Below are 25,580 nucleotides of genomic sequence, written 5' to 3' on the forward strand. Positions count from 1 at the left end.
ACCTTTGCCGACACTGCACATGCCCGAAGCAAGCGTTATACTGTATAACTGTTATAAAAAGACCCGTTATACTGTACACGCTTATGTACAGGAAGGGCAGGGGCAGCACCAGCAACCTCTTCACAGGATCACTTTTGGGGAAAGAAGATGCTAAACTGGACTCCCACTGCACTGCAGATCAGGAAGCCCGTCCCACCTGTGGAGCCTTCCTCAGTCCTTCTGTTCTTTTAGTGGTCCTCACTCAGAAAGGGGCACTACTGGCATTTAGTAAGTCAGGGCCAGGGAAAAGGCAGCCAGGAAGCCCCCTACCAACTCCATACTGGTTCTGTATGATAACACCATGATGGTCATGGTACATACCAGGCCTCTCACCTGGAAGCAGGAGGCCCTGCATATGTGATAACCTAAGCTTCAGAAGAGTTGTCTATTCCACCTCTACAACGGTTTTGGAAGGCAGATCCCCAAAGACTGACCTAGAAAAAAAATACTCCACAACCCACACATGAGCAGGCAGGCTATAGAGCCCTAATGATTCCTGCTGCCAGCCAGCCTGATCTAGACCAATACAAATGGCCCAGATAGATCTGCCCTCTTCTCATACGACCAGGAAGTGGTGCTTAAAACTGTGGAGTGGATATGTAAAAAACATCTACCCAGTCAATTAGCTGCTTGTTTGCATGTCCCTACTGACCCTCCAGGGTCCCTGCCTGTGGGATGCTGACAGGCCTGTTTGCTGGAGTCCAACACCAAGTTCCCAGGTGAGTCCCAAAGAAGCAGCCCCTTTGCAAGACTAATTCTGAACTGGTTCTAACTAAGTTCCAGGGCTGGCTTACCACTGTGGGGAACAGGAAGACACATCTAAGACCAAGCCACCTACAGTCAAGTACAAAACAAAGAACGGTACAAGAATCCAATGGTGGGTCAAAAGTCTTCAAGGACACATGAGGTATTTAGCTACTCCATGCCAGGTCCTGGTGCTATGAAGTTTAACTCTTTTCCCAGTCCATATGGATTGGTTTCCCATATGACTGATATGGAACTTTTCCCCCCAGGTCCTTCACAGTATACTCATATATATATCTTCTTTGGTGAAGTTTGTGTTTTCTTATTTTGTCTGTTTTGTTGAGACCAAAATCTTGCATATCTCAAAATGGCTCTGTAGCCCAGGATAGCCCTGATCTCCATGCTTCAGGCCTGTGCAGCTAGCTCTATTGTGCAGTGTAGAGAGCTGTTTGTGCCGCACCCAAACATGGCGCCGGCTTCCCGCCGATGACTCAGCAAACAGAGCTGTTGCCCAGCCCAAGAGACATAGTGCGCATGTACCACAGACGTCACAGCCCAATCTCGGAGCATAATGAGTTACTGGAGGGCGCACCAATCAGGTAGCGACACGAGTCTCCTGGGCATATATATGCAGTGCATTTTCCTTCCACGTGGGTCCCCTGCTCAGAGAGTGTTGTACAATAAAGGTTGTTTGCAGAAGAATCCTGTTGTTGCATGCCTATTCCTGCCGGCGGGAAGTGGGGCGTGCGACAGTGCAGGGCTGGAGATCAAACCCAGGGACTTGTGCATGACAGGCAGACATGGTATGAACTGTTATGTCCCAGTCTCAGAGTTCTTCATATATCCCAAATGTAAGAATCTTGAGGAAACTTATGTTTTAGAAATACTCTTGTCCTCTCATCTCAGTGCATTTAAAGGAGCGGGTTCAAAGTGTAATGAAATATAATGTAGCAATCATTTTAAGGATCATGTTTATCTTTAAATTTTTGCCAATCTCATGGCAAAAGATTTCCCCTTCTATTTTCTTACAAAAACTTTCGAACTTAACATTTCTTACTAATGAGGATCCAAGTTACTCCTGTGTGGTAGCAGGTGTGGCACAGGCCTGTCCCGCACCATCTGCTCAACAGCTGTGCTTTCTCTACTGAGTTTCTCTTTCTTGTTATCAAATACGACTGATCACATTGGGGTTCCTTCTGGTCTTTCTTAGTTCCTATCTGCAGCACACAGGTTGGCTAATAAGACTGCAGGCTACGGCTAATCAGGGACCACCCCCAACCCCCCTGAGCTCTCCTGCTTCTTCTGTCATTCCAAGTAAGTCTGACGACCAGCTTAAGAACACACAGCTGTATTTTTGGTAAGGCGTAGTCTTTGATCTTGTTCTTACCCCAGTGTTTTGTGCTGGCAGCATGTACAATGTACAACATTTACAGTTAGATATTTCCTGTTTTGGGGCCTATTTTAAGTGGTACCATCTTTAAATTTTCACTGTTTAACTGTGTAGATACTATACAGAAATACAATGGATTTATTTCTGTGTGTTGGTATTACATCTAGACCTTGCTAAACATATTAGTAGTTCTAGCTGCCTGTAGATCCTCCAGGACTTTCTTTGTAATTACGTCATTTGAAAAGAATGATATTTTCACTTTTCTCTTCCTCTTGCAATGACCCTGGCCTTGAAGAAATGCTGACTCCTTGCATTGCTGAAGGTAAACTAAAGGTGATTATGGAGACTCCCTTCCTACTGTGTCCACTCCAGGAGGCAGGTTGCTCCTTAGTGCAGTGAGTAATTCCTAGGAAAGGCCTCTGTGAGAAAGACAAGAGCCTGTGGGAACAGGCTCAGCAGAGCAGGTGAACCTGCTCACCTGCATAGCAAAGTGGCCTGCAGAGCTCTGGGCCTGCGCTGACACACCAAGGGTTCTGCTCTGCTGAGAAGTCCCCAGGAGTGGGCAGGCTCACTAGGCTAAATATACACAGATGGGCCATCCTGTCCGGCCTGTTGTTGCTGCAGAGCCTACAGCAAACGAGCTGGACAACTGCAGCAATGTGGCTGGTGCACGGGGAACTTTGTGACCACACAACTAGTACATATATGTCCATGACGCTGCATAGACGGGTCCATACAATGAGAAGACTTACTGTTCTGTGAAAAGGGGCCAAGTGTCAATCTCCCTGATCCCATGTTCTCTGCACAGCCTCTGAACTTCCTACAGTCACCTGCATGTCTGATGGTACATGTGCTGGAATGCCTGCTTCTGTCCAGCCTCAGACACAGCCTCTAAAGGACTGCTCTATTCTCCTACCTAAGCTTCTCTCCTGGAGGGATGATGATGGCACTCTGCTTAGGGGACAGTACTCACTGTTGTGCCTCCCTTCACAGAGCTCCGGGAGAATGAGGGCATAATCTTCATGCCTACCCACATCACTTTCATACAGTGGCATCCAGGAAAAAAAAGAAATTCATGCTTTTAATTTATACTCCCCAAGACCCAAGTTCATGCTGAGATGTTAGTGGTTCTGAGGTACCACAAAGGAGGCCACATGTGATGTCCTGAACAGGACTTAAACCTGCTGGGTTTCCTCCAAGGAGAGGATATAGAATCCAGGGCTTTGCACATGCTAGGTAAGTGCTCTACTACTGAAAATGTCCAAGCCCCACTAATGTTCTATTGCTAAAAGTGGAAGGACAGTTATCCTGAAAGCTGGCTATGCAGTGTGCACCTCAAGAGCACCACCTAGTGTCTAAGTGTTTTATCTGAACACTGGGGCATAATCCTTAACATGATGACTATAAGCAAGGACTATTTATTTCACCACGTTCCATATCCCACCATAACATGAGGAAGAACTCAAATGAACATGTAGATTTTAAGTTTAGCTCTTACACTTAGGAAGTGAAAGACAGGTCTGAAACTGCCAAGTTGATCTGTAAACAGTCAGCCATGCTGAGATTAGAGTTTATTTCTCTAAGTATTACCTTAGTGAGAAGCAGGCAGCGTGAAGTGTGGCAGCTATGTGGCATGTCACAGGTGCTCCCTGAGGTCCTGAGCTAGCTGTATTAGTGCATGCTGCCAGCACTGCTGTGCCACAGACAAGCTCTGAGAATTCTCATCACGGCTTCTGGCCAAGGGGTGGCTGTCTCACCTGGGTCCAGACACATGAACTTGCAGCATTCCTTAGGGTCCTTGCGGTACTGCTGACATCCCTGGGGCCGCTCACACAGGGCAGCAACACACATTTCAGGCTCCCCTCGATGGCAGGTACAGCTCAAGCATGGGTCGTCCCCCTTGGGAGTGAAGTAGAACCCTTCATCCACCACATTGTCCTTGATATCAACACACGTCTGACCTGCAAGGGACAAATGTGCACGGATGTTATGTGTTACCAGCAGCACCGAACCCAAATTCCCCCCCCCCCTGCACCTTTGGAGAGAACAGGGCAACTGAAGAGTTGGTCAGCTCTTTTATGCAAGTCCCCTCTGCAGGCACGCTATGGTTCTAAGGTGGCATCAGTCTGGAGAAAGCACAACTAGCCAAGATGGAGCCCACTGCCTCAGAACAGCATCTCCCAAGTGCTATGGATGGTAACCATTAAAACTGGAGTGTGTTTAGAATGAGTCTCTGGGTACTGCCCAGCAGTGGTCCTGAAACAGAGCCATGTGTGGTAAACTGCACAGAAGTGATATGGTACTAGAGCAAGGGAAAGAGCTACAGCCAGACCCTTAAGCCAGTAAGCAGATGCAGCAGATGCCTGGGGAGGGGATGGGGATGAGGTAAGGAAACCAGAACAGAAAGCTTGGTTCACTCTCCAAACGACATGGAGGTATCTGAGGAGACTTTAGAAATCTGACAGCTCTTCTCCGTTAGAACGGGGGTCATCCTTCCACACACGGCCATCATGTTCAGGGGAAGAAAGAGAACATTCTCTGGTACAGCCATGGGAAAAGAAGGGAAAGAAACAGAATCCTTAGAGAACTACAGGTACCATTAAGCACCCCAATAAGGTTAAGCATCAACACATGTCAGATGCCAAGTACCAAGGGGAGAAAGGAAACAGAAAAGCAGTTTAAAAAATAATGGCTGACAACTTCTACAATCCAAGAAAAAGTAACTTAAAATCTACATACACAGTAAGGTGGCCATGCCCCATGGTCAAGCTGAAGCCATCCAACGGAAAGGGCTATGTGATCTGTAAGCATGTAAGGGTAGAAACTGAAGACCATTACCCTGTGTTCGTTAGCTCTCCTCTGCCTACACCAGGAAAGAGGACTAGATTGCTGAGACAGCTGAGTCTTTTAATGCTCCAACCATATACAGGCTGTTCTTTTTAACTACATTCTAAAACTCAAGACATGTAGGACAATGGGCTTTGATGGGCACTGTACCAGAGAGCAGAGGAGCCACCACACCATTCCACAGGTGGAGGATATGTAGCTGTCAGCTCTGTGAAGCACATTCTAGTCACAGAACAGGATTATTCTACTCAACAACTGCTCAGAGATGCAGAAGTAGAAGCCCTGTAAAAAAAAAAAAATCCATGCCAAGTGCTAAGACTAAGTACTGCAGCTACATCTGCAGACTCGGTGAAAGAACCAAACGGGTATAACACAGACGGCTCAGCCTGGACTCAACAGTACACTGGAGTCAACTTTATTTAGGAAAATAAAACTTTATTCAGGAAAATAAAATCTTGGGGAAGACATTTGTCTCCCAAGCCAATGACCTGAATTCAATCTCCAGAAACCACATGGTGGAAAAAGAAAACCAACACACTTCTGAGAGTTGTCCTCAGATCTTTACATATGTGCACACTTGCACACGCGTGTGCACACAAAAAGAATCTTTCCACTGTCACTGAAAGAGATTCTTAGGACCTGAAACTTAAAACAACAAGAATCCCTGAAACTTTAATTATGTGTACATGTGTATGTGAATGTGTAGGAACGTTCATGTGTGTGGGTGCCTGTGGAAGTCAGGAGAGGGCATTCGATTCCCTGGAGTTACAGGTGGCCATGACTTGCCTCACATGGCCAACTGTGTGTTGTACACAATCTTAACCACCAAGCTTTGTCTTCAGCCTTAAAAACCATTTTTCTTCTTGAGCTTGATTTAACACAACCTATCTTGAAGTTACAGATGAACTTTAATAATTCAGAACTCCCTACAGGTGTCAGATGTCCTCTATAGGAATACTGTCCTGAGCCATTTTCGGGGACTTTGGCAGGGATTGGAACAGAGCTGTAGATGTGAGGCTGAGGCTGGAGGACTGAGCAGCGACAGCCTGGATCCGAGATATCACATGTGGCTTTAGAGCATCGATGCAGGCTTCCACACCAAGACTGCACCAGCATGTCATCCCAACTTTGTGTCATAAAACTGACCCAGTCATTAAGGTTAGGGAGACAGAAGACAGACAATCTTTCTAATGACCTGGTATGTCTGGACGGTTGGTAATGAGATTCTGATCTGATTCGAAACAGTAAAAGCAAACATCCTCACACGGGGATGTGTAATGAGTATATGAGAAGACAAACCGTTATGCTTAACTGCACACTGAGAATTTGCAGCTTATGTGAATTAAATATGAACTGTTTAGTTCTTTTTGTACCCTGATAGTGTGCACATTACTCAATTATCTAAGATTTGATGGGATTTAATACTATGTAGATAGTTTGATAGATACTGTTCCTATTGTTTCCCCCCAAGACAGGGTTTCTCTGTGTAGCCCTGGCTGTCCTGTCTCACTCTGTAGACCAGGCTAACCTTGAACTCGAAGATCCTCCTGCCTCCTCTGCAATCCAAGTGCTGGGATTAAAGGCATAAGCCACTACCTGGCTATATTCTACACTTCTTATGATAAAAAGGAAAAGACAATTGTAATCAAGGGAATGAAAAAACAGCCAAGGGAAGAATGGAGCCAACACACACCCTTAGTCCTCAAGTGCTCCCTCATTTTAGTCCTCTCCCTGTGCCCCACCCCTCTCCCAGTGCCCCACCCCTCTCCCTGTGCCCCGCCCCTCTCCCTGTGCCCCACCCTCTCCCAGTGCCCCGCCCCTCTCCCTGTGCCCCGCCCCTCTCCCTAGCAACTCTACCCTTATTTCCCCAGCCCACCAAGGATTTGTTGTTGTTATTTTCAAAGGCTTTTGGAGCTAAGAAGCATGTTTCCTGGATGCCTCTTGATTACTTGGACTGTTTTAAAAGAAAAGACTGCCGGACCAGCACTATATTGCCATTTATTAAAAAACAAACAACTTGGCTATAAAAATTGGTATATTCAAAACTTAATGCTTTTCTAATAAAGACAAAAGGTTTTGTTGTTATTTTGAGACAAGGTCACATAGTATAGCTGTGGTTGCCCTAGAACTCAAGAGACCCACCTGGCCCAACCTTCCTAGGGTTGGGATTAATAGTTTGTGCCAACAAGCCCAGCAGACTGTTACTTTTTATATGCTCTACACAAATTATTGTTAACTTTTAATATGTTTAGTCATTTCATTTTGATAACTGGATCTCTATTTGATATTTTTATTTCTATCTGAAAAACTTTTTAAAAATTTCAAATTATATTTATTTACTTGTTTGTTTGTGATGAGTGTGTATGTGGCATGGCACAAGTACGTGGTCGGAAGACAACTTGAGAAAGTGGTTCTCTAATACCAAGGGGTCCTGGATACTGCACTCAGGTGGTCAGACTCAGCAGCAAGCACCATGTCATGGTCCTTGGGGATATCTTTTAGTGCCAATCATTGACTTATTTATTGTGGAAAGCTAATTTTCTTCACATTTTGCAATCTGAATTATGAAGGAAAAGTTGTAACAATAAGTTTGAACTTCATTTAGAAAACAACAGAAATATCAGCCAAGGAGTACAGAAGAGGAATGCACCAGGCCCAACTCACTTCTTAAGAGTTAAAAAAAAAAAGTGAAACGAAATATCAACAAATGAAATTCCGCAATGTAAGATACACAGACCACAAGGACGGTAAACAAGTGTCTGAGCCCCACCCACGGTCAGCGAGGGCAACACAGAGAAAACCTAGATCAAAACTAAGTCTAACAAAAAAATGAACCAAGTGATAAGATTAAGGAAGGAAACCCATATAACTCCAGACACGGGAGACCCTCTAGTAACACCCCATGTGCTCAGTGACAACCCTGTAAAGATCACCGTCCTTAGTACTCCTGATCAACGTGGCAGTAAGAAGTCTAGGAGTAAGACGTTAAAATCACAAAACTATATACAGACATGTAAGAGAATCCTACCGTAAAAGAACTAGTAAAAAAAAAAGAAGAAGAAGAAGAAGAAGAAGAAGAAGAAGAAGAAGAAGAAGAAGAAGAAAGCCAAAAGCCCTAAAATTGGTGCAGAAGAGAAGAAGGCCCAGAAGAGCAAGAGGCAGAGAGAGTGAAAACACAGGCAGACATGGAGGTCCAGCCTGGCCTGATACTCCCTTGAAGTGTGGTGCTCATACAAACTGACAGAGAGCAAGGGTCGGAATAGGCCCAGATACCTGAAACACAGGCCTGTGACAAAGTGGGGGAAGGAGGGAGTATCAACACTTCAGCTGAGGACACACCTAACTTGAACCCAGAGGACGGGCTGCAGGAGGGGCAGTCCTAGCTTTGCTTGACCCTTGATGTAAAGTTTGGGTGGATGTGTTGGCAACTGGCTGGGGAGACTCCCAACCCATATGCTAGGGAAGAGAATTCACACAGAGCAGACAGCCAAGATACCAGCTCAATAGTTACCAGGGCCCTGGATGGTGCAGAGGTGCCACAGGCTTCCCAAGTCCCCAGATCACTGCTCTCACTCAATGTCTTGAGAACACTGAAGCCAGGAAGCAATAATTGCCCCCGTCAGGGGAAAGAGAACCAGGGGTCAACTACCCCTCTCTGGTTGCCTGGGCCAGAGACCAGGTGGGTAGCTCTATTTCAAAGCACCATGAGGTTGGCACCTACTGGAGGCTGACCCGGGGACTCACTTCTTTTACACAGAAATGACGACTTCTCGGAGCAGCTCTCGGCGTGCCAGCTGTGGAGGTCATGGTGCCGCAGGGTAGGAAAGTGAAAGCACTGGAGCTGGGCGCAGAACACGTTGTCATTCTCAGACATGGCAGAGGCAAAGATGGGGTCTGGGGGCAGGAACACTTCTGGGGAGCCTGTAGGGGAGACTAATGGTGAGGCCAGACATGCCAAGCCTTTAACAGATTGCCAAACAGTCCTCAAGGAAGTCCTAGTGTCAACAGAACACCAACCGCAGGGCTGGAGGACAGCCAAGAGTTAGAGTTGCTGCAGCTCCAGAGGAGGCCCCAGAAACACAGGACCTAACCATAGGGCAGCATGCTGGCCAGGAGCATCCTCTGTAATTACCCCCCATTTCCATGTGCCTTGTCCCAACTCTGTGCAAGGAAGCAGGGAGACTTCAACAGTATCTTCTGAGTTAGGGCAACTCCCTGTTTCAAAGTTAACACTCATGACACTTACCTTTGAATGCCACTTCCCAGCGACCTTCTAAGGAATGGTTCCGGCCAGTAATAACATACTGATAACCAACCCAGAGCCTGCAGAGGACAGAGGGAAAACCTCAGTACCTGAGCAAAACAGCCACTGATGACTCCATGTGTACATCTGTAGGAGTTAGAGGACTGAGGACATTACCTTTCCTAGTCCCAGGGCCTTGAGTGTGCAAGCAAGCACTCTACGCCTGCATAATACATTCCTCATTCGCCGCATAAGGTCTGCCATACATGACATAACTCAAGTTTATCTTGAAATGGCCCTCTGGCCACTTGCCTCTTAGGTCATCTTGCTCCCCTGATAGAATGGCAGCTGTGCTATCATTGGGAGGCAGCAGGTGACTGACAGTGAACACTGGCCATTGTTTGGACTCAAAGAACTGAGATTCCTTCTAGAGAAGGGGAAACAACTGGCCACCATTTCCAGCTTCTACCCTCCAGCATGCGTAGGGAGCATGGTGCAGCTTTCAAAAGGAGGCACAGTGAGGACTTTGATACATTCCTGTTTCCTCTAGATGAGCAGGATCTGGCTCGGATGGCAGGCTCTGGGCAGACTGCCTGAGCTGTGCCTGGCACATCCCCACACCCAATGTCACACATGCACGCAACTTGGAAGCCGAAGGGTTCTGAGAGGTCAGACTAAGTAGGGCTCCAGGAAGCACCCAGCAGAGCTGACAATCCTCTCTTTCCCAGGAGGCACTCCACCCGCCTGTGTGCCCTTCTTATCATTCGCAGAGCCCCATGTGGAGCAACCCCCTGGGATTCAGGCTAGCACACTCTGGCCAGGCACCAAGTGCAGCTGTACCCATAGGGGAAATGAACAAGGCAGTGTCCTCGGGCTGGAGAGATGGCTCAGCAGTTAAGAGCACTGACTGCTTTTCCAGAGGTCCTGAGTTCAATCCCAGCAACCACATGGTGACTCACAACCATCTGTAATGAGATCTGATGCCCTCTTCTGGTGTGTCTGAAGATCTAATAAGTAAATAAGTTTCAAAAAAAAAAAAGACCAGGTGTCTTCCTCCTTTCTTTACAAGCCCCCCCCCCCCCCCAACTTCCATCTTGATGCCAAACTCTACCTGCTCCTACGGATGTGAGCTGCCAGTGAGTGCTCAGCAGTGACCCCAGGACTCACTTGCGCTGGTCTTTCCAGCCGAAGCTCCGCTCTGGCTGGTCCCATTCCTGGGCTAGGACAAAGCGCAGCTCCTGGTCAGTGGAGAAGGTGGCAAGTGAGCCATTCACACGCTGACAGGTCTGTGCGGCATCCCAGTAGTTCTCTCCAGTGAGGTAGACCCGGTAGCAGCTGGCTGTGCCTTCATAGTGATGCCACCCACTCGGGCATTTCCCTAGGAAGCATGGAAAACGAAAAGGGAGTTGTCCCCAAAATTAGGATCCTTATTTCAAAAGTGGAATTACATGGGCTGTGTCAACAACAGTTACACTTCAGAATCACCTTGGAGAACTAGGGCTTGTGTTTTGTTTTTATTTTTATCTTATGAGTGTGGGTGTTTTGTCTACATGTATCTGTAAACTATGTGTATGCCAAAGCCTGCAGAGGCCAGAAGAGGGCGTCAAATCCCTAGTCCTGGAGTTAGAAGTTACACAGGGTTGTGGGTGCTTGTAATCAAACCCAAGGCTCCTGGAATAGCTATCTCACCAGCCCAATCCGCATGTTCAGGTTTAATGTGTGACTGACTCAGCACTGTGTGCTCACTGCCCGGGCCTTAGGTAAGCACAGTGCACGGGCACTAAGTACGGCTCAGTATACACAGGACACACTTCTGAGAGTAGGGATGGGGCAGCACTGAATTCAAGTTTCTCACACACACTCAGATACCAGCTTTCACATTCCTCCATTTACTCAGACCAACAACTACAGCTCCATGCAAGGGTGGGAGCTGTGAAGTATGCAGGGCCGTCACTGAATGGACTGTGTTGTCACTACAGGCTGATGGCCAAGCCCTAGGACTGGTGATGGTCAGCACAGACAACAGGCACAAGCTGAGTTTGCAGAGTAGCTCTCCCATGCTGAGGCTATGAGCTAAGAGTTAACACAGACTGTGCTCATTAAACAGGCATGTTAAACTTTTTTCTGCGAACAATCTGGCTATTCTTGAACATAAGAGAATACCATAACTTTAGCATGTCTGCTCAGGGTAGGGAATTTTAAACTATGTTTTGTACTTTTTCAGCTGTTACACTCCTTCACAAACTTAATGTCACGGGCTATTCATTTACTAATCACTAAGAAAGCGAGAATATTCAGTCAGTATTACTATCTCTGAGGGTAGCACTGTGAAAACATGCAGCTTGGCTTGAGAGTCAGTCTGCTTGGGTACCACTTGGGAGCTAGATGCCCATGGCAGGCCAGCGTGTAGCCTCATTCATGTCCTCCCAGCAACTTCCAGGGCTACATGAGGGCCACTCAAAGTGGGCTAACAAACACTTTAGTGGGCATTGCCTGAAGGCAGGTCTGCAACTTACTGCTGAAGCGAACAGGCTGAGCCACATTCACGGTGTGGAAGTGTGTGGGGTCGCCTCCTCTGGTCCGCCCCTGGCGCAGGTCCACAGTTTCCTTCCCATAAGGACGGGCCTCTCCAGTCACTTCTGAAAGCAAAGAAAGTATGGCGTGAGCTCATTAACAGTAGCCAGGACACTGACCTGTTCGGAAATTCCTATGACCAGGACAAAGCATGTTTCCGAGAAGCATACCTTATTCCACTTTATTGCCTTTATGCACAGGGTCTTGTCTTTTACAAGCACTCCTCGCACAGCCCTGGGCCAGCCATTCGTGCTTCATAATCCTCAGCTCTGCCAGCTCTACAAGGCACCTCCCTGGAGAGACAGTTCTTCCTAAGGTCCAGGCTGCCCTCCCCAGCCTCACAGGCCTGGGAACCTCCTGTCAGTGTGCAGAGGAAACCTACCACATGCAATCTTCTACCACAGTCAGAGGCCTGTTCCACATGTCTGTGCACTGGTTTGAAGGTCCCAAGGCTGTTAACCTTCAGGCCAGTGTCTCAGGATACAGAATACCTGGCACAATCCTGGTGGGCAAAAGATCTCAAAGCATGGTTCAAAGTATAAACAGGAGGTTGATGATAGGAGGAACATTCTAGCTTTACAGAGAATGATCAAACATTTGCAGGTCATTCCTTTCACCTCACAAAGGAAGAGTGACAAAAAGAAGGAAGGCGACTGACCCAAAGTAATTGATCAGGAGACACCAGAGCCAAAATGACTTCCCGGGATCACCCCCTCCCACTTCACCTATATGAGGACAAGGTGAAGCCAAACAGTAGGACAGTGGCTTCCCTCATAGGAAGATCAGACACCAGAGTCTGGCTGTGATGGCTAGCCTGAGACTAAAATGGCAAGGGATGACCTACAAAGTACTTCCTTGACTCTATCAGTGACAGCTGCTTTCTCTCCATACTCGATTCTGTTAATAGCTTGGGCTCTAAGTTAATTTTACTTAATAGAATTCAGTCCTCTCACTATGAAACATATTTAATGTAAAATATTTAAAGTGCTTAAGTTTAAAAGTTAAACTGTATCAACCATTACTACATTAAGTCTCTCTTAAGTCTCCTGTTTTTTTCTATGCAAATCCTTAAAAACACTGGGAGAGGTCAATGGAAATAGTCAGTGAGCTTGGGACTCTGAGCTCCATTTTCACATAGAAAACAAGAGGGAAAGGGGGAGGGGAATCTAGTTTCTTTTCTACTGCTGTGATAAGACACCATGACCAAGGCAACTTGTAAAAGAAAGCTTTAATCCGGGGCTTACGGTTTCAGAGGGTTAGAGTCCATGACCAAGATGGCAGGGAGTATGGCAGCAGGCAGGCAGGTGTGGTGCTGGAGCGGTAGATGAGAGCTCATATCTTGAGATACAAGCCAGAAACAAAGAGGGAAAAGCTAACTGGGAAGGAGTAAGCTTTGAGACTTCAAAGCATTTCCCCAGCAGCGTGCCTACTCCAACAAGGCCACTCATTCCAACTCTGTCTTCTGTATTGGATGGACTTCACCTTCCCTAGATTTGGGACATTCTCTGCTGTTTGTATTAAAATACACTCTATGTTCTGGCACGGCCTTCCTCTCTGGCTATGCCCACAGTTTGTAGACATGGCTTTCTCAGTGTTTTTGCACATGCTGTTTGTATTGTCTAAGGTCTTATTAGTGCTCCTGTCTTTCAGCCCTGACGTCTGCCTGCCTGTGGCCACTCTACGTGTGAGGCTCTCCAATGTGCTTGCCCTCTGCCTTCTGAACTCTTATTTGCAGTATCATTTCAGTCTGGTTTTCTAATAGTGCTCTGCACTGACTTCTTTGTCTAATTCATCTTTGTCTCTTGTCTCCTTGGATTCACTCTTTAGTTACTTAAAGAGTTTCATCATACTTTTGAGTTCTTTGGAAATTCATAGAAGTCACTGTCACTGGGGGATTTGATTCAAGGACTGTGCATTTTAGATGAGATTTGTTGTGGGAGTCAGGGTGATTGTGCTTTAAAGTTTTATTGTGTGTAGGTCAGAAATAGCCTTCAGGACTCAGTTCTTTCTTTATCCCTGGGATCTGGGGATTAAACTCAGGCTGTCAGATTAGCGGCAAGTATTTACTTGCTGAGCCATTTTGTGAAACTTCATTCTACTTGTGTTTGGGGTTGGAATCAGGAATTAGATGTCACCTTTCTTAAGGGAAAACTAGGTGGTAATAGGAGTTGAAGTATTGCTTTGCTAGCCTAGTGGGAAGAGTATGAGGCTCCATCAGCACTCCTCCTCCATTAGCAGAATCTATCTGCAACAACAAACATTCAAAACGCAGGGATAAACCCTCTATGAAGAGTCAACTACAAACAAACCCCACAAAAACAGACACATTAACACACACACACATACATGAGCAACTCCCCAAATAATCATCATTAAATGCTAATTTGACATGTTAATACTGTGTATTCACATGTCACCATGAACAAAAGTGGAAAGAAAAGAAAAAAAGAACTCCCCCTCCCCCACCCCCACCCCCACAGCAAGATTGGTGTTCAGTACTGGGATGATGCAAAGCAAAGGAGACAACAGAAGGGGAAACTATAGGGGCAAGAAAGCAGGTGAGAGCCTGAGGGAGGTTAAACAAAGGTAGACTGATATGAGGAGAAAATACACCCTGAGATAACAATCCCATCTCAGGAAGCCAAGACACAGAGACCCCGCAAATCCTGCCAGACTGTGTTCTAGTAAAAGCCAAGATTAAGGAGCGAGATGGGGGAGGGAAGAGGAGGGGGAGAGAGAGAGAAAGGAACCTGGGCTGGTCTCCTACAGTTCATAAAAAGGGAGAACACTGGGTAGAGACAGACCATGGAAACTTACTGGCCTAGTTGTGAATTCCCTCTAGTCTCCTGCCTTCCTTCCTCAGGCTTCTTCCCACTCTTTCTGCAACTATTCTTCCCTCCCAACTTCCCTCTGCCTGATAGTGAAGTCTCAAGAGGTAGCCAAATCTCTGTGATTTCCCTTCAGGTTCTGAGCGCAAATGCTGACCACATTTCTAAGCAGCTCTTGCAGTGTCCTGTGCGCTGCTTAGAATCTGTGCAAATTCCCACGTATACTTAGATTCCCACCAAAGGCTTTCAGCTGAGTACTGTGCAGATCTGATTTCAAAGTTTTCTTTCCCACAGTCTCACTGGATTCTACTCGACAGGTTTTATTCTGTATTATCATGACACTTGGCTCTTGGGCTGCCAAACCACCACAACAGAACTCTTCTGCTCTGTAGAGTGGCCAAAATCCCAGCAAGGAGAGAGGGTTTTTCCAGGTTTCTCCTTCTAACCCTGTTTTCTCAAGTGTTTATAGAATGCCTATGACTTTTTTAGGACTGTGCCTGAGTGTCACCTGCCATGTTCCTGGGGGGAAATGTTCACTGTTTGAGAGAGTCTAACTCTGGAACATGGGCTGTCTCGGCCCCCTGAATACTGAGATTACAGGTGTTGAGCAGCCAACTGGGTCTGGGAGTTCTCAGTTTTGTCAGCTCCCCTAGAGGCAGAACCCCATGCTAGGCAAGCATTCTGCCACTGAGCAATAGCCTCAGCCCTACTTCCTTGTTCCCCTTTGTTTTAGGTCTTTGTCCATATTCTCCTTTAGTTCCTTCAGCACACTTAAGATATTATTTTTAAAATCTGTATTTCTTATATAAAAAAGACCTGAGAATACTAAGGGACTTCCTGGGAAGAGAGCCATAAAACAGAGTAAAGATAAGGACTAAAATGTTTCATATACATGTAAGAAACTGCCAAAGAATAAAAATAAACATTGCCAGCAGGCAGTGGTGGTGCCACCTTTAATCTAGCACTCAGGAGGCAGAGGCAGGGGGATCTCTGTAAATTTGAAGCCAGACTGGTCTAGAGTGAGTTCCAGAACAGTCAGAGCTACACAGAGAGACCTGTGCTGAAAAACAGATTGACTACTTACTTAATGAAAAGAAATAAAATGAACACTGTCTCTGATTTTCTACAGAGATAGGCCATGTTCTCTTTGCGTCTGTCCTAGTCTTTGAAAACGTGCCCTGTGCTGGAGAAGACAACTACTCAGCAGGGCCTCAATCACTGTGAGATGGTTTTTTGTTTTTAAGGTCTTCTCAGATCTCTTTGTGCATGGTCTTGCCAGTGCCTGATGTGTAAGCTTTTCCTGATTTACACACACACTCTTTTATTTTATTTATGAGCCCACTGTAGCTGTCTTCAGACACACCAGAAGAGGTCATCAGATTCAATTACAGATGGCTGTGAGCCACCATGTGGTTGCTGGGAATTGAACTCAGGACCTCTGGAAGAACAATCAGTGCTCTTAACCACTGAGCCATCTCTCCAGCCCTTCACACACACACTAACTTTAAATGTATTCATCTCCCTTCTGAAAGACTTCTTCAGGCAGCAGCTCTCTACCTTCCTAGTTATGTGACCCTTTAACACAGTTATTCCTCATATTGTGCGACTCCCAACCATAAAATTATTTTTATTGCTACCTCATAACTGTAATTTTGCTACTATTTTGTTACTAATTGTAATGTAAATATTTTTGGAGACAGTGGTTTGCTAAAGGAGTCACAATACAGAGAGAGTATGTGTGTTTGAGATAGGGTTTCTCTGTTGTAGCTTTGGCTGTCCTAGAAGTAGCTCTGTAGATCAGGCTGGCCTTAAATTCAGAGACCTGCCTGTCTCTGCCTCCAGAGTGCTAGGATTGAAAGTGTGCACCACTGCTCAGTGTGCAGCCCCTTCACTTCAGACACCTACACTCTACTCTGCACAGCGCCTTCCCACCTGCCACATTACATCATCAGGATAAACTGACATCAGTGTCTCAGGGAGCCCTATCCAGCTAGGAACACTGGAGGTGGACACTAGGAACCAAGTGGAGTAAACACAAATACAAACCATGTTGAGCTGGGCATGCTGGTGCACACCTTTAGTCCCAGCACTCGGGAGGCAGAGGCAGGTAGAGCTTTATGAATCCAGAGCTAGCCTTGTGTACATGGCCCACCCCCCCTACATAAAGACCTTGTTTCAATATGTATGCATACATGCACGCATGCGTCCCAGTGCAAAACCTAAGAGTCAGATCAGATTGGTCTAAACTATGTAGCCAAGGCTAGCCTTAACTTTGGATCCTCTTCCCAGTATTGACTCCAGGTACGTACAAGCAGACCGAGTCCATACAACGTTAGGACCAAAGTCTGCCAACTCAGCTATGCTTCCAGTACTTCATGTTCTGTTTGTGTGACACAAGGTCTTGTTGTGGTGCAGGAAAGCTGTGAGCTGGCAACCCTGCTTCAGCCTCCCAAGAGCTGAGACTGGGAATGTAACCATGATAGCAGCTGAATATGGCTTCGTCCTAACAAGGTGTCTCCTTGGTAGATATAAACTTCCAATATTTCCCAGAGGTGCTACAGGTCCCTTTGTCCAGCCTCTAGTTGCATTCAAATGTTTCTGTGGCAGTTAGGACTTAGAATTTCCTAGACTTCCATTTTGTTAAGTCAGAGAGTGTTTGTGCACGCAAGCACGCAGGCGCACGCGCGCGCGCGCACACACACACACACACACACACACACACACAGCTTTTTGTTTTTGAGACAGGTTTTCTCTGTGTAAGCCTGGCTGCCCTGACCTCAAACTCTGAGATCCACCTGCCTCTGCCTCCCAAGTGCTGGTATTAAAGACATGTGCCACAACTGTCCAGTCAGAACATATTTTAAAGTTTTCGTTTACTCCTTGAGTTAAGGTAACAGTAACTGGTTGTCTCCACTGCAGGATCACTGCATGCTATGCTTTTTTCTAAGTACCCGACTGTTCTATGTACCCGGTTATCCAAGGATATCCTTAATTTAGCCACTATTTCACATGCTGCAGTTACCTCAGGTAATCGTGTTCTGACTCTCTTGGCTTAGAATCCTGTGTCAAGGCTGCTGAGCATCCAGAGTACCAATTGTTTTTCATGGTTAAGAAATCTAAGTAAGCCAGACTGTGGGCACTTGAATGAGGCACAGCTTTTTAGCCAGGACTCTTCTATTATGGCTATTCCTGTGACACACCTGTTTATCTCCAGATAAGACTCTTCAGTTCTCTTCCAAGATAATCCTCCTCAATTCCTCCCTATCTGTGTTCAAGTGGCTCCAAATTCCAAGTGAATGCAATCAGCTCTTCAGCAAGGAAAGGACTGGATGAATCTTTTACAGGCACAGCCACTGGTGCTTTTACCTCTTGGTGTGCACTGGAGCTGATAATTGCTGCATACTGTATACTTCCCCACTTCTTCACCCCAGATAGTCCTAGGTCCCTGACTCCTACCTTTGTGTATGAACTCACAGGTACCACTGGATTGCATAGAACTAGAAAATAGGCCTATGATATTTTGGTGGGAGGTGTCAGCTGTGCAGAATGCAGAAAGAAGGGAGTGGTGCTGAGACTCTCACCAGTCCCAACTCATCTCCCCTGCCAGAAGCCTGTTACCTCCTAATTTTCAGGGATCCTGCAGGGCAAAGTGCATTTCTTATTGCTTTTCAGGAAGGAGGTCCATGCTGCAGCTGCTGTTAGGTTAGGTCAGCTCACACTCTGCTCCTACTGCAGCTCTTTAGAAACTACAGGCCCATGTCTATAGCTTCAGCACTTGGACCTAAGGCAGGAGGATCTTGTGAGTCTAAAAGCTTGAACCCAGACTGAGCAACATAACTTTGTCTCCTCAGACAACCAGAGTTCCAGAGAATGAAAGCTTAAGTGAAACACAGTAAGGAACAAAAGCTCACCCGCCGGCCCCTCCCAGGGTCTGTCCTTGTTTCCCCACCGGAAAGGACCAAGAGTAACTCTGGAGGATCGATCTGCCACCGAGCCATGACTCCTGTGCTTTCTTCAGCTTACCTCCTTGGCTAACACAGAATGACCCACACCCATGCCTCACTGTCAGTTTTCTGTCAACTTGCTCTTGTCTACTGACACAAATGTTGATATGTAGACCTAACACCATTCTCTGTCATTAGCACAAAACATTTTATCATGTGATCATGTGAGTTGTTTTCTAAGATATTAGGACAAAAATGCTAGAAGAATCTCTTCATGGTTCTCCCAAATAAGACTCTCAGATCATGAGAACAATGGAGGACAATGCCTGTCTTTTAAAGGAGGTGGATCACTTTAGCTACTTTACCCACACAACAGGGAGTCCCAAGCCATCACACCCCACCACTTAGTCTGGCAGACAACTTAATTTCTGCCAACCTCAAGTGTGTAACAACCACTTACCCAGCCTTTAGAGTACTAACTTGTATAGCTCTGTGTTTACTTGTAACTAGTAACTTTTCTGAGAAACAGCTATGCCTTAAAACTGTGGGGGTTTTGGCACAGACTCTGTGGGGCCTGGTGGTTGCTGATCTGACCAATAATTCCTAGGGATCTGCCTATTTCTGCACCTCATAAGTATGTGACTACAACCTTAGCCACAATCTGGGACCAAACTTGGGTTCGCAAGCTTGTACGGCGAGCACGTTACCAACTGAGTCATCTCCCTGCCTTCCATTTCTCCATTTTACGGCTAATATTTTCAATTTTTTTATTAGTGTCCCCCCCCCCTTTTTTTGTTTTTATTTGTTTTTAAAGACAGGGTTTCTCCATGTAGTCCTGATTGTCCTAGACTTAACTCTAAACATAGTATGGCCTTGAACTCAGAGATCTGCCTGCTTCTACCTCCCAAGTGCTAGGATTAAAGGCATGTGCCACCACTGTCTAGCTTTTGCTAGTGTCTTTTAATAACAGGAAAATCTTAATAAAGGTTTTAATCTAGCAAAACCAGCTATTTTTAAGATATTTTAACCTCCTTATCAGAGTTGATAATCACTTACACTGCCTTTAAATTCTTTTCTTTAACCTAAACCATTATTTTTCTGTGTGTTAGGAATTAGGGATCCAATTTCATTTCCCCAACTGTCACAGGCCCGTAATCCAACTCTGCCTCTGCCATGTGTCAAATGTCATGTGTCTATCTGTAGTCAGTAAAATTGTCTCTCACAGGCCATTTGGTGCCTTTCTAAATCAACTCTAAGGAAGGCTTGTTTCTTGTAGGCACAGCTCTTTACCCCTCTGAGTTCAAGGCCAGCCTGGTCTACAAAGCAAGTTCTGAGACAGCCAGGGCTACACAGAGAAACCCTTTAGGGAAACAAACAAGAGCTACAGTATACCTTTTCTACCTCAGTTTGGGACCCATCCAGGGATAGAAAAGATTTCACATTCTTAGAGCTTGTGGTCTGGAAGGAGAAATGCAAAATGGGTTCCTAACAGTGAGAATTAACCAGCAGTTCTAGATGTGCTAAGAGGACAGAACAGGTGACTCAGCCAGAGGGACAGAGGAATTTTTTTTTACTGTGGAAGCTGTCATTTGAGACAAATCTTGAAGGAAAGCTTGCTGATGCAGGCAGGAACAGAACAAAGACATTCCAGGAAACCCAGGACACATGCCTGGAGGAGTCACCGGGATGGACACAGGAAGCACATCAGCTGATACAGACAGCAATGGCATACGGGCTTGGCAGGATGAATTATGCCAGGCGGTAAGGGGGCTCAGTGCTAGGCCAGCTTCACATTACTTTCTTTTCTTCCTTTTCAACAGTGTCTCACTATGTAGACCAGGTTGGCCTCAAACTCAGATTTGCCTGTTTCTGCCTCCCAGGTCCTGGGATCAGAGGTGTACACCACCAAACACAGCTTAAGACTGTGACTCTTGAGCTGCAGTATGACTGACTAATTCATAGATTTGGTATCTAAAGGACTCACTGAGTTCCCCAAGTGACTGATCAAACTGACCGACTGGGTATTCCAAAGCATTTACTAGTACATTTACTGATAGACTTGGTACTCTAAAGGACTCACCAATAGATGTGCTGAGGAGACACTGAATACCCCAAGTGGAATTTAGCTAAAGGGGCAGTGCCTCCAAAGTACCCCAAGAAAAGCAGTATGCTAACAGGCCCTTTAGAAATATCGTTGAGAATCTAGGATGCTAGGATATAGATGTCTCTTCAGCAGGACTGAGGAGTAGCCCATAGGTTGTCACTACCATGTCAGGCAGCTCACAACTACCCACTCTAGCTCCAAGCGGTTAACTCTTTTTCTGCCATGCATGCATGCACAAATAAAATAAACCTAGGGACAAAAGGGATGCATCTCCAGCAGCCAGCTCTGGGGGTGAGTACAAAGTCAAAGTGGAATAAAGTAGAGAAGACTAATCATTACATACTGACTTAGCGAGCCAAGCACTTACTCAGGCACTGCTGTACTTCGGACTTGCCAAGCATGACTTCACTTGTTTCCTGGGCAGAATGACCAAGAGAAACTGCTAACGTCACTCTTAGCTGCCTGCTGTCATCTTTACCCCTGTGTAATGTTGTTTGCTTGTTTGCCCCATCTTGGGGTTTTAGAGAATAAACTGAGAATGTAAACTGGACCCACATGGGTGACATTTCCTCTCGTCCATGCTTACTGGTGCCAGAGTGCTTTTTCTACAAAGATTCCCCCAACAGAGTCACAGCCATCATTAAGTCCAGGCCTACCATAAAGTCCCCTGTGCTCTCTTATCAGGAGAAATATAACTCTGTCAGGTGGGCAAGATGACTCTGGGTAATAATTATTTAAAACAGAACACACTGGTGTACTTAAATCATTCTGGTACTAAATAGTATCTTTGCTATGTAAGCCTATCTGCCCAAACTAAGCCAGATTTGCAGCCTCCTGTCTCTGTTTAAAGTATTCAAACTGTAGCCTGGGGCTGGGATTCAAATGAGACTTAAGGAAGCCAGCATATGGGGAATGCATAAGCCTCAGGTGTATATAAGCCAATAAACTCTTCTGTTGGGAGTTGACTGTTATTCAGGCATTAGACCAGTTGATCAGGTGCTAAGTAAAGAGCTTCCCTTCATCTCTAAGTGTGTGGAGTAATTTCTCACTGAGAAAAACATTATTTCTATTACATGACATGCCTTCTGCTGACAGGCTTCCTCAGCATCCTGAAAGATCCTGCATGTGTGCATCGTGTGAACGTCACACAGACATGAACAAGTGCATGGGATGCTGCCCAACCAAATATCGCAAGACAAGACCTATGGACGGAATGAATGCTATTATTTATGGTGCTTTAAGTTCATCAGGGTGCTGAGGTAGAAACCAGTAGATATCCAACAACATACAACTTCTGTGGCTCTTCATGTCTTTAGGAGCTTATAACTGGCAACGAGAAAACCCCAAGTGCCATGTTACTAGAAAATGCCTGGGCAAGGGAAACAAGGGCAGTGCTAGTTTGCAGTTTACACTTGTCAAGCCTCAGCAGGCATAGGCACCGATACCCAGAGCCAGTGAGCAAACACACACGCACCCTCTCAAGGTTCTGTGAGTCCAGGGCTAACAGTATATCCCAGTACTGTTAACTCATGACTTCTAGATCAGTCCATGTACACCACTTATCTTTTAAAAAACCTAAGAGTAGGTCAGCTCACACTATCTTTCCAATGTGTACAGACCACACAGACCGCCTGGTCACACTCCTCCCTGTGGAGACTATGACAGAGACAGGCAGATCCACACTCACCTGGACAGTTGGCTTCATCACTCTTATCCTCACACGTTGGCCAGCCATCACACTGCCAGGGGAGGGGTATGCACTGGATGGTACCACTGTGACATGCAAACTGTCCAGGGCTGCACCGAAGCTCTGCAGAACAAAGGGTAACATGCTGTTAAGGAAGTGGCACAAAAGCAGAAACCTAGAAGGGAAGTGGAAACCTAGAAGTCCATACCGCCATAGCTCTGGGAAAGTAGTCTAGGAGCTGAGTGGGCTGCCATGGACTGCTTCCTCAGCAGGATCTGAGCATGCTCCCTAAGTAAAGTGGCTATACCCTCGAATCAGAATAGACAGAATATTTAAATGGCATGCCAAAACAAGGTGAAGGACAGACCATCTCCAGCCAAGGGACTCTGGAACACCTTCCTAAACAGGTGGAACTTGGACAGGGCAACACTTCCATCTGTTCTGTGTGGTGTAACAGCAACAACACTATCCAAAAATAAGGGCTTACAAGAGGGCTCGTCAAGGTGACGTGTGAACAGACGGGACCACTCAAACTGTAAGCCCAGCTGTCAGAGGCTGCAGGCTGGGATTCCTGACTTTTATTGGCACATTGCAGGCAGCCAGGTTACTAAGGCAGTAATATGAGAAGATGTGTTTGAGTAAGGTAAAGCTGGCAGTCGTTTCTGAAATGCTAAACAAACACAGCAACAGGCTATAAGATGAGGCAGCAACAGATAGTGGAGCCAAGGCTGGACGCGTGCCTTCTTGGTGACTTTCCCTTTACTCTCTCTCCCTCATGCCTTTTCCTTTGGAGGCAGGCTCTCTTCTTATGGCCCAAGTACACACCAGCACATGGTTGTCTCTGTGCTGGGCTTGGAGCCCGGGCCTTGCCTGAGCTTGAGCTATAGCCTGTCTCACTTTCCATACAGAGTGTCTGCTATTTGTTATTTGGATGATGTATTCTTCTCGGGCTTGCCTCCCCATGCACCCAAGACAGTAAGTATGCACCATGGGTGCTAGGGATTGAACCCAGGCCCTCATGTTTACATAGAAAACACTTTACTGACCAAGATATCTCCTAAGGCCACAATGCCATTCTATAGAGAATTTTACCCAAGATAAGGAGCTGGACTTAAGGCTTCATCTTTGGACAAGGAATAGGAGGAGCAGTGTGGTGGTTGAATGGGTAAGGTGGCCCTGTAGGCAAGTCTGAGCACTAAGTCTGATCCCTGTAACCCACATGTTAGAAGGAGAGAATCGACTCTTGCAAGTCATTCCCTGACCTCCACACATGCACCCACACACACACATACACCCCCAACATACAGAAGTTTAAATGTAATAAAGTTTTAAAAGGGGAGGGAGGGGGTTGGGGTGTTGCTGGGGAGATGACTTACTGGTTAAGAGCACTGTCTGTTCTTCTAGAGGACCTGGCCTGCGTTTGATTCCCACATAAAGGCTCACATATGCCCTCATGTCTTCGGAATGGATGAAAAGGGCGCACCTCCAGCTAGGGCGTAGAACTTACACTACTGTATTCTTTGTGTGTGTCTGTGGGGGCGGGTATGGCTGTGAATCATTTGCATTCAGTACCCTGGAGGCTAGAAGAGGTCACTGGATCCCTGGAACTGGAGTTATGGATGGTTGTGAGCCACTGTATGGGTGCTGGGAATTGAACTTGGGTCCTCTCCAAGAATAACAAGTGCTCTTAACCACTGCAACATCTCTCCAGTCCCGTTAACTTTGTTCCTTTTAATTTAAAATGTATTTTATTTAATGAACACAAGTGTTTTGGCTGCATGCATGTCTTTGTAGTAGTCCGTGCTTACATGATTCCTTGTGGAGGCCAGAAGGTGACGACATCCCGGAAACTGTTGTCAGCCACCATACTGGTGCTAGAAATCAAACCCAGAGTCTTCTGAGCAGCTAGCACTCTGAACCACTGAGTCAACTCTACAGCCCTCAAATAAAAACAAAATCTTAAAATAAAACCGACCTGGTACGTAGGATAACATAAACAGGCATTTCAAAAACTAATGCCCTGGCAAATGCTCAAGAAGCTCAAAGTAAACACAAAAAGCCGAGGTGAAACTACGAGGAGAACAAAGCTATGCCACCAAGAAAGAAGAGCACGGCTTGGAGATGGGATGTCCCTGCTGAGCATCGGAACCAACAAACAAAGATTAAATGATATGAAGAATAATTCTTCAATATGTTGAAAATCAAATTTACAAATCTAAGCAATCCAATGAACCTTAAACACCAGAAATAGAAAATGACTCCAAGTCACATGGCAATTGAGCTGGTTAAGACCAGAGGAAGCCAGACTTACCTGTACAGGTTGTAATCTCACAGGAAAAAATGACAGCTTTTTTGTTTGTTTGTTTTGTTGTTGGTCTTTTGTTTTGATTTGAGACAGGGTTTCTCTGTGCAGCCCTGGCTGTCCTGGAGCTCTCTGCAGACCAGGCTGGCCTCAAACACAGAGACCCACCTGCTGCCTTCTGAGTGCCAGGTGCTGCCACATTCTTTTATTAGAAATAATATAAACTGGAGGGCAAAGGAGCAACATTTTTTTTTTTTTAAGTTTGAAAGGAAAACGTCATTGTCTTAATTACAGTGATAAAATCCCATGACCAAAGACACTTGGGAAATATACCCACACACAAATGTGCACACAGTAGACACACTACACACATCAAAACTTCTTGCTCTTTTATGGGGTGCTTTTTAGGTAGTAGGCTGGAGCAAGCTGAATATCTCCTTTCCAGCCACTGGCCGTGAGAAACTAAATTAAGTAGACAATGAACTCAAGCTTTGTAATTTTGTGTGGCCACAGAAGTTGCTGCTGCTGCTGCTCTGGGTGAAAAGTGGAAGAATTATGAGGTTCCAGTCCCCACCAGTGATGGGAAGAACAAGGCTTCCCCATGAAGCCAGGTGTCCTGACCCATGGCAGTGTGCCTGCTGCTGACTGAGGAGAGAAAGCACACGCCTGTTCACAGATGCAGTGTGGACACCAATCCGAGTGTTCTCAACTTGGGTACTGTTTAGAAAGAGGAGTGGAGACTTCTGAACTACTTCACAACTGTGTCCTAGTGACTGGGGCCCAAGAGCTAGCAGCATCTGAAAGCCTTCTCATCTCTGTCAGGAAGTGTTGTCAGGAAGCCCTAAAAAGGCGGTGAGAACAGGACCAAAGCATCCAAG

General features: G+C 46.1%; 1 protein-coding gene across 1 annotated transcript in view; it reads right to left on the reverse strand.

The window, feature by feature from the left end:
* DGCR2 (DiGeorge syndrome critical region gene 2) overlaps window positions 1–25,580 on the reverse strand; it is a 48,387-nt gene that overhangs the window by 5,259 nt on the left and 17,548 nt on the right. Inside the window, exons 2-7 of the mRNA XM_080918864.1 lie at window positions 22,401–22,523; window positions 11,780–11,902; window positions 10,431–10,641; window positions 9,267–9,343; window positions 8,765–8,941; window positions 3,931–4,134 (exon numbers count right to left, since the gene is read on the reverse strand). Of these exons, the coding sequence (XP_080774990.1) occupies window positions 3,931–4,134; window positions 8,765–8,941; window positions 9,267–9,343; window positions 10,431–10,641; window positions 11,780–11,902; window positions 22,401–22,523 (915 nt within the window). The remainder of the gene's footprint in view (window positions 1–3,930; window positions 4,135–8,764; window positions 8,942–9,266; window positions 9,344–10,430; window positions 10,642–11,779; window positions 11,903–22,400; window positions 22,524–25,580) is intronic.

This window comes from Micromys minutus (assembly GCF_963924665.1).
Source record: "Micromys minutus genome assembly, chromosome: 7".
NCBI classification, from domain to species: Eukaryota; Metazoa; Chordata; class Mammalia; order Rodentia; family Muridae; genus Micromys; species Micromys minutus.